Below are 12124 nucleotides of genomic sequence, written 5' to 3' on the forward strand. Positions count from 1 at the left end.
ACAAAACCACTGGCACAGCTGAGTTCCAGAGTGACATCACAAAGACAGGAGGATGATAAAATCCTACTTGCACTTGCAGTGAACTCTGCTCTACGGCTAGGCAGATGCATTAGTCCTTAAGAGGGAAACCATTAAAAAAGTAGGGCAGCAGCTTCATCTGAGAGAAACCAGTTAAAACAATCTTTTTGGGGGATGTTCTCAGTAAAATGGTCTGCTCCTTTTTATAGTTCAAGGCAAGATACACATTTCTTTAAAAAGTGTATCTTACTATACATTAAAAAGTAAATCATCTCTATGTTACAACTCAAGAAAAAGGTTTTCTTTCAGATCTGTAAGGTCAACCTGTGCTTCCAGCAAAAAAAAAGTACCTTCTCTCTGCCTCTTGAAGCAGAAATGTTCCCTTTCTGATGCTCCTGGGTTCCAAAGGATTAAGCCCCCTCACCAGTATATATCCCAAGGAGAGAGATTACATTGTAGAGCCACTACCGGAAATCATTTACCAGCTGAAGCCATAAACTAAAAATTAGTAATGGAAAGTGGCAATTTGAGCCGTTTTCTGTATTGCCCTAATCATGCTCCCAAATTCTGGGGCAGGCTAAAAATTGCTTTTCTTCAGACCCGAGATAAGACTGTTTCCAATATTCTGCCCCTCCACCAGACCATGGTAGAAAAACAATTTACTCACCCTGAACGCCAACCATTAGTAGGTTAACCCTAGTCCTGGGCATGGGATTTCTGTTTTTCAAGCTTCCCTAAGCCACAGTCACAAAACCCTCTTCTGAGGACAGCTGTAAAGGGATGCTGCACTGAGATTTCATATCAACAGCAAATAAAAAGTTCAGGTAGATGCCAGTCTTCAGTGACAAGCAGTTGAAGAGATAATCTAAAATGACAATATAACCAATTAATACCAAAGACTACACACACAAAACGTTGCTTACAGACAAAACCAGATTGCAGCAGATGTGGCCACAAAGGGATTTCAACCATTGCCTCTTCCACCCCATATCCCAAGGGGAGGCAAGACTAATCCCAAACCAGTATGAGGGGCTTGACTTCCAAAGAGGCTCAGTCCTAGGTGCATAACATTCACAAATGCCAGCATCTGGTTAAACGACTTCCCCTGAACCATGCTGGCTAGTACAGATCCTAGTACAGACATCTTACCGGGGCCATCAGCTCCCAGTTCAGCAGGACGGGGGGATGCCCCAGCTGAGGCTGGTCAGGGCCATGAGGAGGAAGAGCTACTGAGTCAACACCTACAAGGTGATTTAAATCTGCTCAGCTCATGGGTATTTTTAAAGCGCAAATGAATTCAAACGTGGTTCATATTGTGAGCCAAAACTTGAAATAAATATTGATATTGCTTTTACTACCTTTGATCACTTGTCTTGGAAATAAGATCCCTTCTGATTTCTGAGCTGAAAGCTTACAAACATTTCTAAATCATATATTAAATTTTATTTAAATGTTCAAATAGAAACAGAGCTTAAAATATTCTTTTACATTTTTTCAAGACTGCTTTTAAATGTTTTGTAGAGTAAAAGCACTTAACATATATTTACATTCCAGTTAATAAATACATAACTAACTAAAAAAAATACATCAACAGCATTTTTCCTTCTCTTGGTTTGAAGGAGCTCTAATGTCTACACTGGGAAATGCTGATTATTAACACCATTTTCAAACATAATTACTGTTTTCAGACACATCCAGCTCCTAATTCTATCACCAAACTCTTCTCATTAATAGCATCTTTAAAATGTAAGTTCAAGTATAGAATCAAGCAGAAAGTTTTAAGAGCTTGTGGGTACGTATACTTGATATTTTTAGCTGCAGAGAGGGATGGCAGCAGTTACAATACTAAAGAAAAATAGGCATGAATCTAGCTGTAAGTAGAGTCATATAAAAGAGTTCATTTAAGTCCATCATTTCTATGAGCCTTGCTTTTATTCAAAAACTGTATTTCTATACAGACTATTTTGCTTTTAAAATAACAGGGTTTAGCTGTTAGTCATTCTAACCATTCAAATAGAAATGTTAAAAGTTTGAATAGTTGTTGTAAACCTTTCAGGGTGATAAATGAAAGATAATAACTCCTTGATCAATGTAACTTTTATTTATTCATCTGGGAACATGGCAAGGATATCATAGGCAACAACGCCGCCTAAGAGAACACGGATTTCACATAAACTGTTTTGGCAGAAACACGCATTTAAATAATCATCCAAATCACCACCTCACTATTTCTATCTTAAAAAACAAAGCAAAACAAAAAAAAAAAAAAGGAGAAAAAAAAAACTCCAAAGAAAAAACAGCAGACAAAAAAGAAACATAAGATCTGAACAAACGAACAGCCTAGATTTTTTTTTCTGTTTAATGTCTATCCCAACTACATCCATCCCTGATTTCAAAAGCTGTAATACTTAGCAGTGACAACGGCACCTTTCATTTGCAAACACGTTACGAACACAAACTGGCTGTAGCTACACCACAACACCTCACCACAGCTAATCAACGCGGCTGCCTGGTCCTCTCCCAGCCTGGGGAAGTGCTGAATGAAGTTTGTGCTGCCAGCTCTCTGTACGACAGAGTCTACATCCTGCAAAGTGCTACACGTAGAAGTGAATTTAGCATGAAGTGACTGACCAAACTATAACATAAAATCAAGCAGATTTTTCCACTCAGTGCTAATATTTTGCTGTATAATCCAAGAAGAACCGACCAGGGCAGGATGCAATTTAATGTAAACCATTTGGAGTGAAAGGTGTTATTTTGCCTAGCGAAATCTCCCCCTCACAGTCCAGCTCATAGACAGAGTCAGTGGCAACTTCATGGTCAGGGGAGAGCTGGGACATCCTATCAAAAGGGTCCTCACGATTTTCCTCACAGTCAATTACATTGGGGATCATGTTAACATAAGCAGTCACTATCTCCTTATGGAAAAGGGTGTCCTGGTTGTAAGAGATAAGCTCATTGCTTATATTAACAGTCTCCACTGGAGTGCTAGAGCAAAACTGACCGCATCCCAGGAGGTTGGAAAAGACCTTTCTAAAGTCAGCATTGAAGGCATAGATGATGGGGTTGAGAGAGGAGTTGGCCCAACCAAACCAGACGAAGATATTAAAGGTGGTCTCACTGACGCAGGGAAGGCCAGCGTGGGGGTCACTGGGTGGGCTCTCACAGAAGGGAACCATGCAGTTCAAGATGAAGAACGGCAACCAGCAGCAGACAAAGACACCCATGATGACAGAGAGTGTCTTCAACACCTTGGTCTCTTTCCTGATGGAGGACTTGAGGCTTGTGTGATGGTTGCAGTCAACGTGGCTGCTCCGGCAGCTCTGTGCATGCTCGGCTGCCCTCTCCAGGGAAGAGATCCGACGAATCTGCACCTGGGCAATGCGGTAGATTCGAGTGTAGGTGACTATCATGATAGCCACCGGAATATAAAAACTGATCAAGGAGGAGGAAATAGCATAAGTCCTGTTGAGGCTGGAGTCACAGCTCTCTGATGATCCAGTGAGGGTATCATTGCTGCCAGAGGTCCCATCAGAGGGTCTCATCGCTGCCAAGGCCACCCATGTGGTACTCATGTCTTCCGCCCAGGTGGTGACAGCACTCGCTGCAGCCCAGCCAGTGCTAAAACCATCGCCAATACCACCAGCAGCAAGAGCATCCCCACCTTTGTGCCAGTTGAGTTGGACAGGGATGAAGGAGATGAGCACTGACAAAGCCCACGCCACGCCGATCATCACCAGAGCCAGCCGTTGGGTCATCTTCCTCTCATAGCGGAAAGGGCTGGAAATAGCCCAGTACCTGTCCACACTAATCACGCAGAGGTTCAGGATGGAGGCCGTGGAGCACATGATATCAAAGGCCACCCAGATGTTGCAGAAAGCCCCGAAGGGCCAGTACCCGGCCACCTCGGCCACTGCCTTCCAGGGCATGACGAGCAGAGCCACCAGCAGGTCCGAGACAGCCAGCGACACTATGAAGATGTTGGTGACCTTGCTCCTCAGGTGCCGGTAGCGGACGATGGCCGCGCACACCAGCACGTTCCCGAAGAGGGTCCAGAGGATGAGCAGAGCCAGCAGGCCGCCCGCTGCCACCTGCGCCGCCCCGGGGCCGCCCGCCGGCCCCCGCGCCCCGCCGGGAGGCCCCGCCGCCGGCGGCAGAGGGCTCCGGCCGCCCCGCAGCATGGCTGGCGGCTCCCGCCGGCGGCGGGGCGGCGGCGCCCGGGACGCGCCCAGCAGCCAGCGCCGCCCCGCCCCATGGGGCCGCTGCCCCCCCGCACCACCCGGCCCCGCCGCCACTCCAGCCGGACGCCCCCCACGCGCGCTCTGCGGCTCAGCGCGGACCCTGCCGGGGGTCCCTGTCCCGCGCTCCTTGGCCCCCGTTCGGGCTGCCCGGCCCGCGGCTCAGCGCGTCCCCCCGCGCGGGGTCTCTGCCCCGCGGCTCCCGCATGGGATTCCGCGCTCCGGCGCGTCCCCCCCGCGCGGGGTCTCTGCCCCGCGCCCCGCTCGGCTTGCCCTGTCCGCTTCGCCGCTCAACGCCCTCCTCTCCGCCCGGGGCTCCCCGCTCCACGGCTCAGCGCGCACCCTGGCCGCGGTACCCGCTGCTCCGCCCCCGCTCCTCGAGGTGGCCGCTCCGCGATTTCAGGTGGCTCCCGCCCGGGCTGGCGGCTCCCCCCGCCCCGCGCCCACCGGGGCTCCCGGCGCAACTGAGCCGCCTCCCCGGTGCCCGCTCCCCGGTCCGGCCCGCCCGCCCCCGCCGCTGTCTGAGCATGCTCCGCCGCCAGGGACGCCCCGTCTGGGCCGGCGGGCAGCGGGGTTTGCGGGGAACGGGGACGGGACGGGGCGCGGGTGGTCGCCGTGCAGTGCTCCGTTCCTCCCTCCCGAAACCGAGTCATCCTCGCCGATTTTTGCAGCCGTCACCGGCTTTGCGCGTCTGGAGAGGAGAGCGCGGTCCCGCCGCGGGGAACGGGGAAATGCCCCCCCCTTCCGAACCTCCCCGCATCCCCCGGGGAAGCGGCGGGGCTGTCGGGGCCGGGCAGGGCCCCAGCTCGCTCGGCCTCCCCCTCGGAGCCAGGGGGGCTGAAAGGTGCCGCGGGGGGAGCGGGACGGGCTGGGTAAGGTGGGCTGGGTAAGGTAGCCAGCTGAGTAAGGTCGTTAAGTGTTCAGAGGGTTCTGCTGGACGACCGAGATGCATTACAGGCAAGAAACCCGGCAAACGAAATCCGATTTTCCGAGCTCTTTTCGGCTCGGTCCTGGGATGAATCATTCCTCTCCGTGGGGCTCCAGCGCAGCTGGAAAACGGAGTTACGGCCCTGAGCAGTGCAGGTGTGAGTGCGGTGCGGTTGGACTGGCCAAGCTCTGCGGTCATGCCTGTGTTTCAGAGAACATGCGCTTGTGATTTTGATTCAAAATATTATAGATTTAGTAAGGCAGACGGGGAAGGACAAGACTCACTATACCTTGCTGGATCTGCACTGAGATGAAGGAAGATTCAGTGTTAGAGTTACTAAATAAAGATTAAAAAAAAAAAAAAAAAAAAAGCTCTGCAACCTTTTAGGCAATCTTCTAAAATTGTCACAAGAAAAGCTAGAGCTTCACTTTATCTCTCGCTTAAGAAGCTGGCACTACTTTTCCACATTTACGCAGAGTTATATTTAATATTGGAGGAAGAATTTAGCTTTTGTCACCACTGAATTCTAAACAGCGTGACTAAAGCTGTGATGCTGAGGCAATGTGTTGCTTGCACAGACTCTGCTTTCCTAAGCAATGCCTCCTACAATTTGTATAAACGAAGGACCGAATTGCACGAGTACTTGTGCACGTGCCTGTTGAAGCTGCTGGTCCAGAAATGTGGATATTTTATGTAAAAAAGCAATTATCTGATTTGCTTGTTTAGCTTATATTCATTGTTTCACCAGTGTAGAGGTGTGTGCATACGCATGCAAATCCATCAGCACGAATTATCTGTGTAATATGGTATCTATATGCACGCATGTATTTACATACATGCAGTCAGTACGCATTAGCTGTTTAAAGAAACGTATGTGTAGGGATCTGTCTGCTTAATAATAATAATATTATATATTATATATTAAATAGCAGCCCGAAAATAACATAGCCTGCCCCCAACTCAGCAGCACCATGCGCACGCTGGTGGGTTGGTACAAATCAGCACCAGCCCTGGAAGCAAAGTTGTTGGGCTGCAGCTGGGAGCAGTGGAGGTGCGTACGTTACCTCCTGCCTGCTCTGCTCTGGTGCAGTAGAATCAGGCAGAGAGGAGGTGCAAGCAGCCGGGAAAGACGCCTTAACCCATTGAAACAAAAATTGTCAGAGCTCACTTGTCAGACATCTAAAGAATGAAATTTTACGATGCTTTCTACACTGCCGTCTGCAGTAGGCAGACCCAAAGGAGAGAGGAGTTTCCAAAGTATCTAATTTATCAGGCAAATGTTGCATTTGGCTGTCTGGCGCCTGTGTAACTCAGAATTTAGAGGATATAGTGTCCTCTCCCACCTATTTCATCTTTAGCAAATGTTCTTGCATTTCAGCTGACATGAACTGAAGTTGCACACCAGAGATCCCCGTGGAAAAAGACTCGTCGCTGGTTTCATCAGCCAAAGATGCACCTGTGCCTATGGGGGCACTGGCGACACAGTCTTGAGTGTTGATCCAACATTTCGCGCACGCTCAACTTTATTTCAAGTCAAAGGAATGCATTAGGAGATCAGGAATATTTTTAATACTAGTAGAAAAAAATACTGGTTTGTGATGGGGTGGCATAAGAGACTAAAACCCCCACACTAACAGACTCCAGTGAATTGGGAAGAGGTGGAGCAGGAGCTGGCAACAGGACAACCACCTTGCTACAGTGATCATTCATACCGGCATGGGGCCAGAGCAGCAATTGTGTAGTGGGGAGGTTTATGGTATAACGTTCCATCTATTGCCATCAACATTTTTTGAGCCTGAAATAAAAACCTTTAACATTTATAGGTTATTAGCATCCTTTTTTTACTTTCTGTAGGCAGTTTGCATATAAATCTCATTTTAAGAATAGTCCATTAAAACCACAGCTGTCACTTTCTGAGAGATTTGGGGTGGGTTTTTTTCATCCTGAAATCATCTTTGTAATGGCTTTTGTGCTTTTCCTTCAGAGCTTTGTCTCATTTTTCTTTTTTTTATTCACCTGTTAAAATTGCACTTCTCTCTCACAGCTGGCAGATTGGAAGTAATGGAATTTAACTGCTATTGCAAAGGTTCTGAGCGTAAAAAAAATCTTTGCAGTTCGTGATTTTAGAAATGTATGTTTTACTTACTCTTTCCCTTCATTGCCACTTATTCTGTTTCCATTTCAAAATACACAGACCCACCGTTCTGCCGAATGATATTTATTTAAAAATAGACAACACTCAGAAATTCACACATTCTAAGAGCTACTCAATGTAAAGAGATAAAAAGTAATTAATGCCAAAAGGAAGTTAAAATATATAGACACAGACATACTGCTGAGGTTTAGGCTATAGTAGCATCCCATCAAAAGCTCCCATTACGGTTAGGCTCTAAAACAGGGAAGAAGAGGTAGCGGTAGAGGTGAGGGAGGCGGGAAGTCACTGTACCCAAGGCCAATTTAGCAAAGTAGCTGGACACATAACTGTAGAAGTAACTCAAGCAGAGCTGTATTTAAGAGCGCAGTTGAATATATGCGTAAGGTCCATCGGTTTTACTCACTGAAGCTGAAATGCTTTGTGGCACAGGGGTGGACAAAGGTGCAGATGTATATATAGCCACCTGAAAATATTGAGGAAGGAAGGGAGAGAACTGGTATCAATTTATTCAACATAGAAAAATCCTTGCAGTCTAGCTTGGGTTCTGCTCTTCATGTTTCAAATAAAAATAAATATGAGCAATTGGAAAATGATCAGAAAAGCATTACAGGAATTATATCTGGGAAACTTCCTTAGCTGAGCAGAGGGCACCAGAAGGGTTAGAAACAGCTGGCGATGTCTTACAAAGGGAAAAGTTTTCTGGTAATAGATGACTTTTAATCTTTCAGGTAAGGTTATAAAAACTGCAGTGGCTAGGAATGGAATCTGTGAGAAATCAGGGTCTAGATAAGGTGCACATTTTTAACAGTGAGGATGATTAATGGCTGATGCAATTGATTTCAGGTTGTAATGGATTTGCCATCATTTGCAGCCAGAAAGCCACGGCTGAATGCGTTTCTTAGAGACTGCACCTCAGCTCACCCACCAGCTCTGTCTTAATTCAGATGGTACCAAACAGCCTTCTGTAGTCCGCATGGGACTTTTTCCGTGGGAAAAATCATTCTAGATGGTTACAGTTGTCCCTGCTGGCCTTAAAATCTATTCAAGTTTTTATTGACTTGGGACTGTGATGGGTAGGATGAGTTAACCGTATGTAACAGAATGAACAGCCCTCCCAGTATGTGTTGCTTTTTTTTTCTGTAATGAGTGTGATATGGTTCCTGCATAAGCTGTTGATCACTCTCTGGGTGAAATCATTAAGTAATTGATGCTACCAGAAGAGATTTCCAAAATTTTCTTCTTTTTTTTTTTTTTTTATTCATACTGAGCCTGACTTCATTTAAATCTATGGTAGAAGATGAGAGATGTATGCTAGCTAAGACCAAAAGCAAAGGGAATACGATTGTAAATATGATTTCCTGATGGACCACCTTAGTTCATTTTGTCTTATAAAATATTATATTTTATTTTTGGACATTCTTAATTATGTACTAAAATTTACTACCATTATTTCTCAGGGGCTACAAAAGTTGCAGCTAGTACAGCAAAAGCTCACATGATGAACTACTACTAAAGATCAGGGACATCTGAAACAAGATAAAGGAAAAAGAAAAGAAACTGATTTATACAATAGTACAGTTTGGATATGTTGTTCGTATTCTCTGGGCATGCCTGGCTGCATCCCAGGTGAACGTCTGTCCTGAGAAAACGATCAAGAAGAAAAAAAGCTATTGTAGTTTTCTAATGCCGAACATTTCAAGATTTTTATTTTGTTTTCTGTCAACTATATTACCAAATTGCAGATAAGAATCAGGTGGGCTTAATTCCCAAAGAAGTTGCTGTAATTTTGTCTCTGGCTTAAGTTGTATAACAATTTGCCCTGTGGAATAATTCGAAAACAACTTTCTTTTCAGTGTTCTGATTTCTCTCTTTCTCTAACCCACTGTGTATTAATAGGACCTATGGATTTCCTACTGAATGTGTAAGTTACAGGCTTTTTTAGTTAATAATTTTTATTGGAACACTTGCAATCAACATCATTTATCTTGGGATTTTACCGTGTTCATTAACTTACTGTGAGATTGTCTTCCACAAAATGAGCAGGAAAACTAAATCCTTCATGGAATCAAACAAACAGTAATTTCTGTAATGAAAACAGATGCTATTGTGGAGACTTATAACTCTGGTAGAAAAAGGAGACTCGGAAGATTAAACTCAGCAGCTGCATCTCAGCCTCTTGAGGAATGCAGCTGATGTCTCACAGGGTGGGACAGTAACTTATCGTTGGGCTTCCCTCCTTCCAACAGGCAGCTGCTGGATGGAAGGGAATGGGGTTAGGAAGAGGGACCCCAGATCTCGGTGGCTTCGCTGGCACTGTGAAATGCTAATCAGAAAACTACCATGCAAGGTAATTTTACAAGTGTGTCAACAGTTAGAGCTGATGGAGTTTTGGTCTGTATTTTTAAGAGTTGTATAGGACCAGGGCTAGATTTTGTAGTTCAGGATTTATGTGGGGGAAGAATTCCAGTTTCAAATTTGTAAACACTAGTGGTAAGAATAAGCAATTTTGTCACTTTGAGATAAACAGCAGTAAATTATTGCTGTTCCTTAGTTCTGCCTCTTTTCTTTTTTCCTTAAGTAAGACTTAAAATAAAATGCTCCTTTAAAATCAACAGGTCTCATTCATCTCTGTAGCAGAATATCAGCAATAGGAATTAGAAAGTTCTTCATTAAATACCTGTTGCAATAATCCTTAGGACTGTGAGTGCTATTACAGAACACAGAGGAACAGCTGATGAAGACATCGCTCTGCCGACACAGGAGTTGTACTGGAGCTGACAAACTAAAGTGTATTCTTCTGTCCATTCATCAGACAGCAAAAGCTATTTATTTGGAACTGGGAATGGCCGCCTGCATGCTAGGCAGAGGCATTTCACCCTGCACTGTATCTAGGTTTGCCATTCTCTTGGTTTCTTCTGAAACTGAACCCAGCAAGATTTTCTGTATATTATTTTAGCAGGGTTGGTCAATCAGAAGACTCTTACATATACTAACTTTCAAGATATGTTGAAAGACTATTTTTGCCTTGGAGATTCAGCAGAGGTAACTAACTGTACACAGGCCAGTCTTCATGAAACGTAAAATGTCTATTGATCCGAGACAAAAAAAAGCCATAAGTAGCAGCGGGTTCCTGAACATCAGAGCAGAAAACAAAGCCAAGAACAGAAACTATCAATTGAAGTATCACCTAGCTGCTTTCATAAAAAAAAAATATTGCAGATTGAATGATCTGATATTTGTGAATTGTTTGCTGCACATAGGCTGCACTGATTGCACTAATTATCTGCAATAATGATACCCAGCTCTGAATATGAATTTTCATTTTAGAATAATTTGCAAATACTTATTGTTGCTGCCATGGACTTCCTGATTAAAAATGACTAGCTAATGCAGCTCTTTTTAGTACTATTGACTGAGATTTGTGGCCTGAAGAGGGACAAGCTATTTTATTTTAATTGTACCTCTATGCTAACATAAAATATAATCAAAAGCATTATAATTGCACATTCATTTCTGCTTGGACAGAATGTGAGGTAGTTTCCTTCCTTGGGTTGTTAAATCTACTAATTACACCCCGTCTAGCAGTGTGGGGACTGGCTTGCCACTGTCAGGTCTTGCCTGTGCTTGATGGCCACATCTCACAGGTTCCGTGTCGGTGCCACACCTACGCGCAGAGGTGGTGTCAGATGCTCTAGTGAAGTTTGAGTTCTTGACTCTCATTGCACTGGAAAGGTTTTCCAAAAAGGTGAGCAAGGAAAAGAAAATTAAAGGTTTGAAGAGAAGACAGACACTCCAATGCTTGGAAAAGGACTCAAGAATGTTTTCAAAAGTATGTTTGGCTGGTGTTATTTAGTCTCTATGTGACCTGATAGTACCTAAAACACAGGTTGAAAGGAGATATGAGTATCTGTGTGTAGTGATGTACAAATACCCTTAAATTATTCATTTCTGGATCCTGAAAAAATGACTCTGTGGATACCATTGACCATATCTTATATGAAGTATTATCAAAACCAAACATGCACTCAGTAAATTGCACTTAAAATCCATGAAATAAAAAAGATCACTGAACTTCAAGATATTAATACAAACATTAATTTTTAAAATTTTCCTCCCCTGCTCTGTCAGATTAGAGATGATGTACATACAGCTGGCTCATTGGATCACTTATTCCCTGAGACTCTTGCCCCAAAGGATTTGACCTCTTTCTGTGCATGCATGAATAAAATGAGATCTGGATTTAAACAGAATTCAAGCAGCTGCAATTGTTAATAGGAACCTTAAAAACCAGGCTTGAGTCTATTAGCTTTAAAGGATGGATTTGATCTTACAGTTGATGATAGTGGGAAATCTCACTTTTATGTCAGCAGTCAATAGTTAGAGGGGTTTTTTTGTGGTTTTTTGTGGGTTTTTTTTTGTTGTTGTTTTTTTTTTTTTATTAGGAGGTATGTGTATGTTATTTCCCATAAGATTCATCTGGCTGAGATTTAAAGCAGCAGATTTCTATAGCATGTCTCCGGTCTTCCTCTGCTACTATATCTCACCTAAGAAAGAACAGAGTTTCATTCCTATAAATAAGTCCTTTGGTAAAATCTTTACCAACACATTTTCAAATTCTTCCCAGAAGCAAATGGATCACAATTCAGGCCTAAGAATACGTTATCAAAGAAAGACAGATGTAGTAGGTGGAAATTTGTGTAAGAACAGGGATGGCAGAAAAAAACAGTTTCCATCTCTCTCCTTCACTTGCAATAAACACAATTTATTATCTTTACACAACATTTT

General features: G+C 44.1%; 1 protein-coding gene across 1 annotated transcript; it reads right to left on the reverse strand.

Moving 5' to 3' along the window:
• Positions 1-1937: 1937 nt before the first annotated feature.
• DRD5 (dopamine receptor D5) lies at positions 1938-4199 on the reverse strand. Its single transcript, XM_086746738.1, has one exon. The coding sequence runs from the start codon at positions 4197-4199 to the stop codon at positions 2742-2744; it is 1458 nt and encodes a 485-aa protein (XP_086602864.1). The 3' UTR covers positions 1938-2741.
• Between the last annotated feature and the right edge of the window lie 7925 nt (positions 4200-12124).

Source organism: Chlamydotis macqueenii, chromosome 4 (genome assembly GCF_036417535.1).
Source record: "Chlamydotis macqueenii isolate bChlMac1 chromosome 4, bChlMac1.mat, whole genome shotgun sequence".
NCBI lineage: Eukaryota > Metazoa > Chordata > Aves > Otidiformes > Otididae > Chlamydotis > Chlamydotis macqueenii.

Bases quoted from the DNA above. Each gene is read 5' to 3' on its own strand.
- DRD5 (XM_086746738.1), bottom strand. From the start codon at position 4,199: ATGCTGCGGGGCGGCCGGAGCCCTCTGCCGCCGGCGGCGGGGCCTCCC.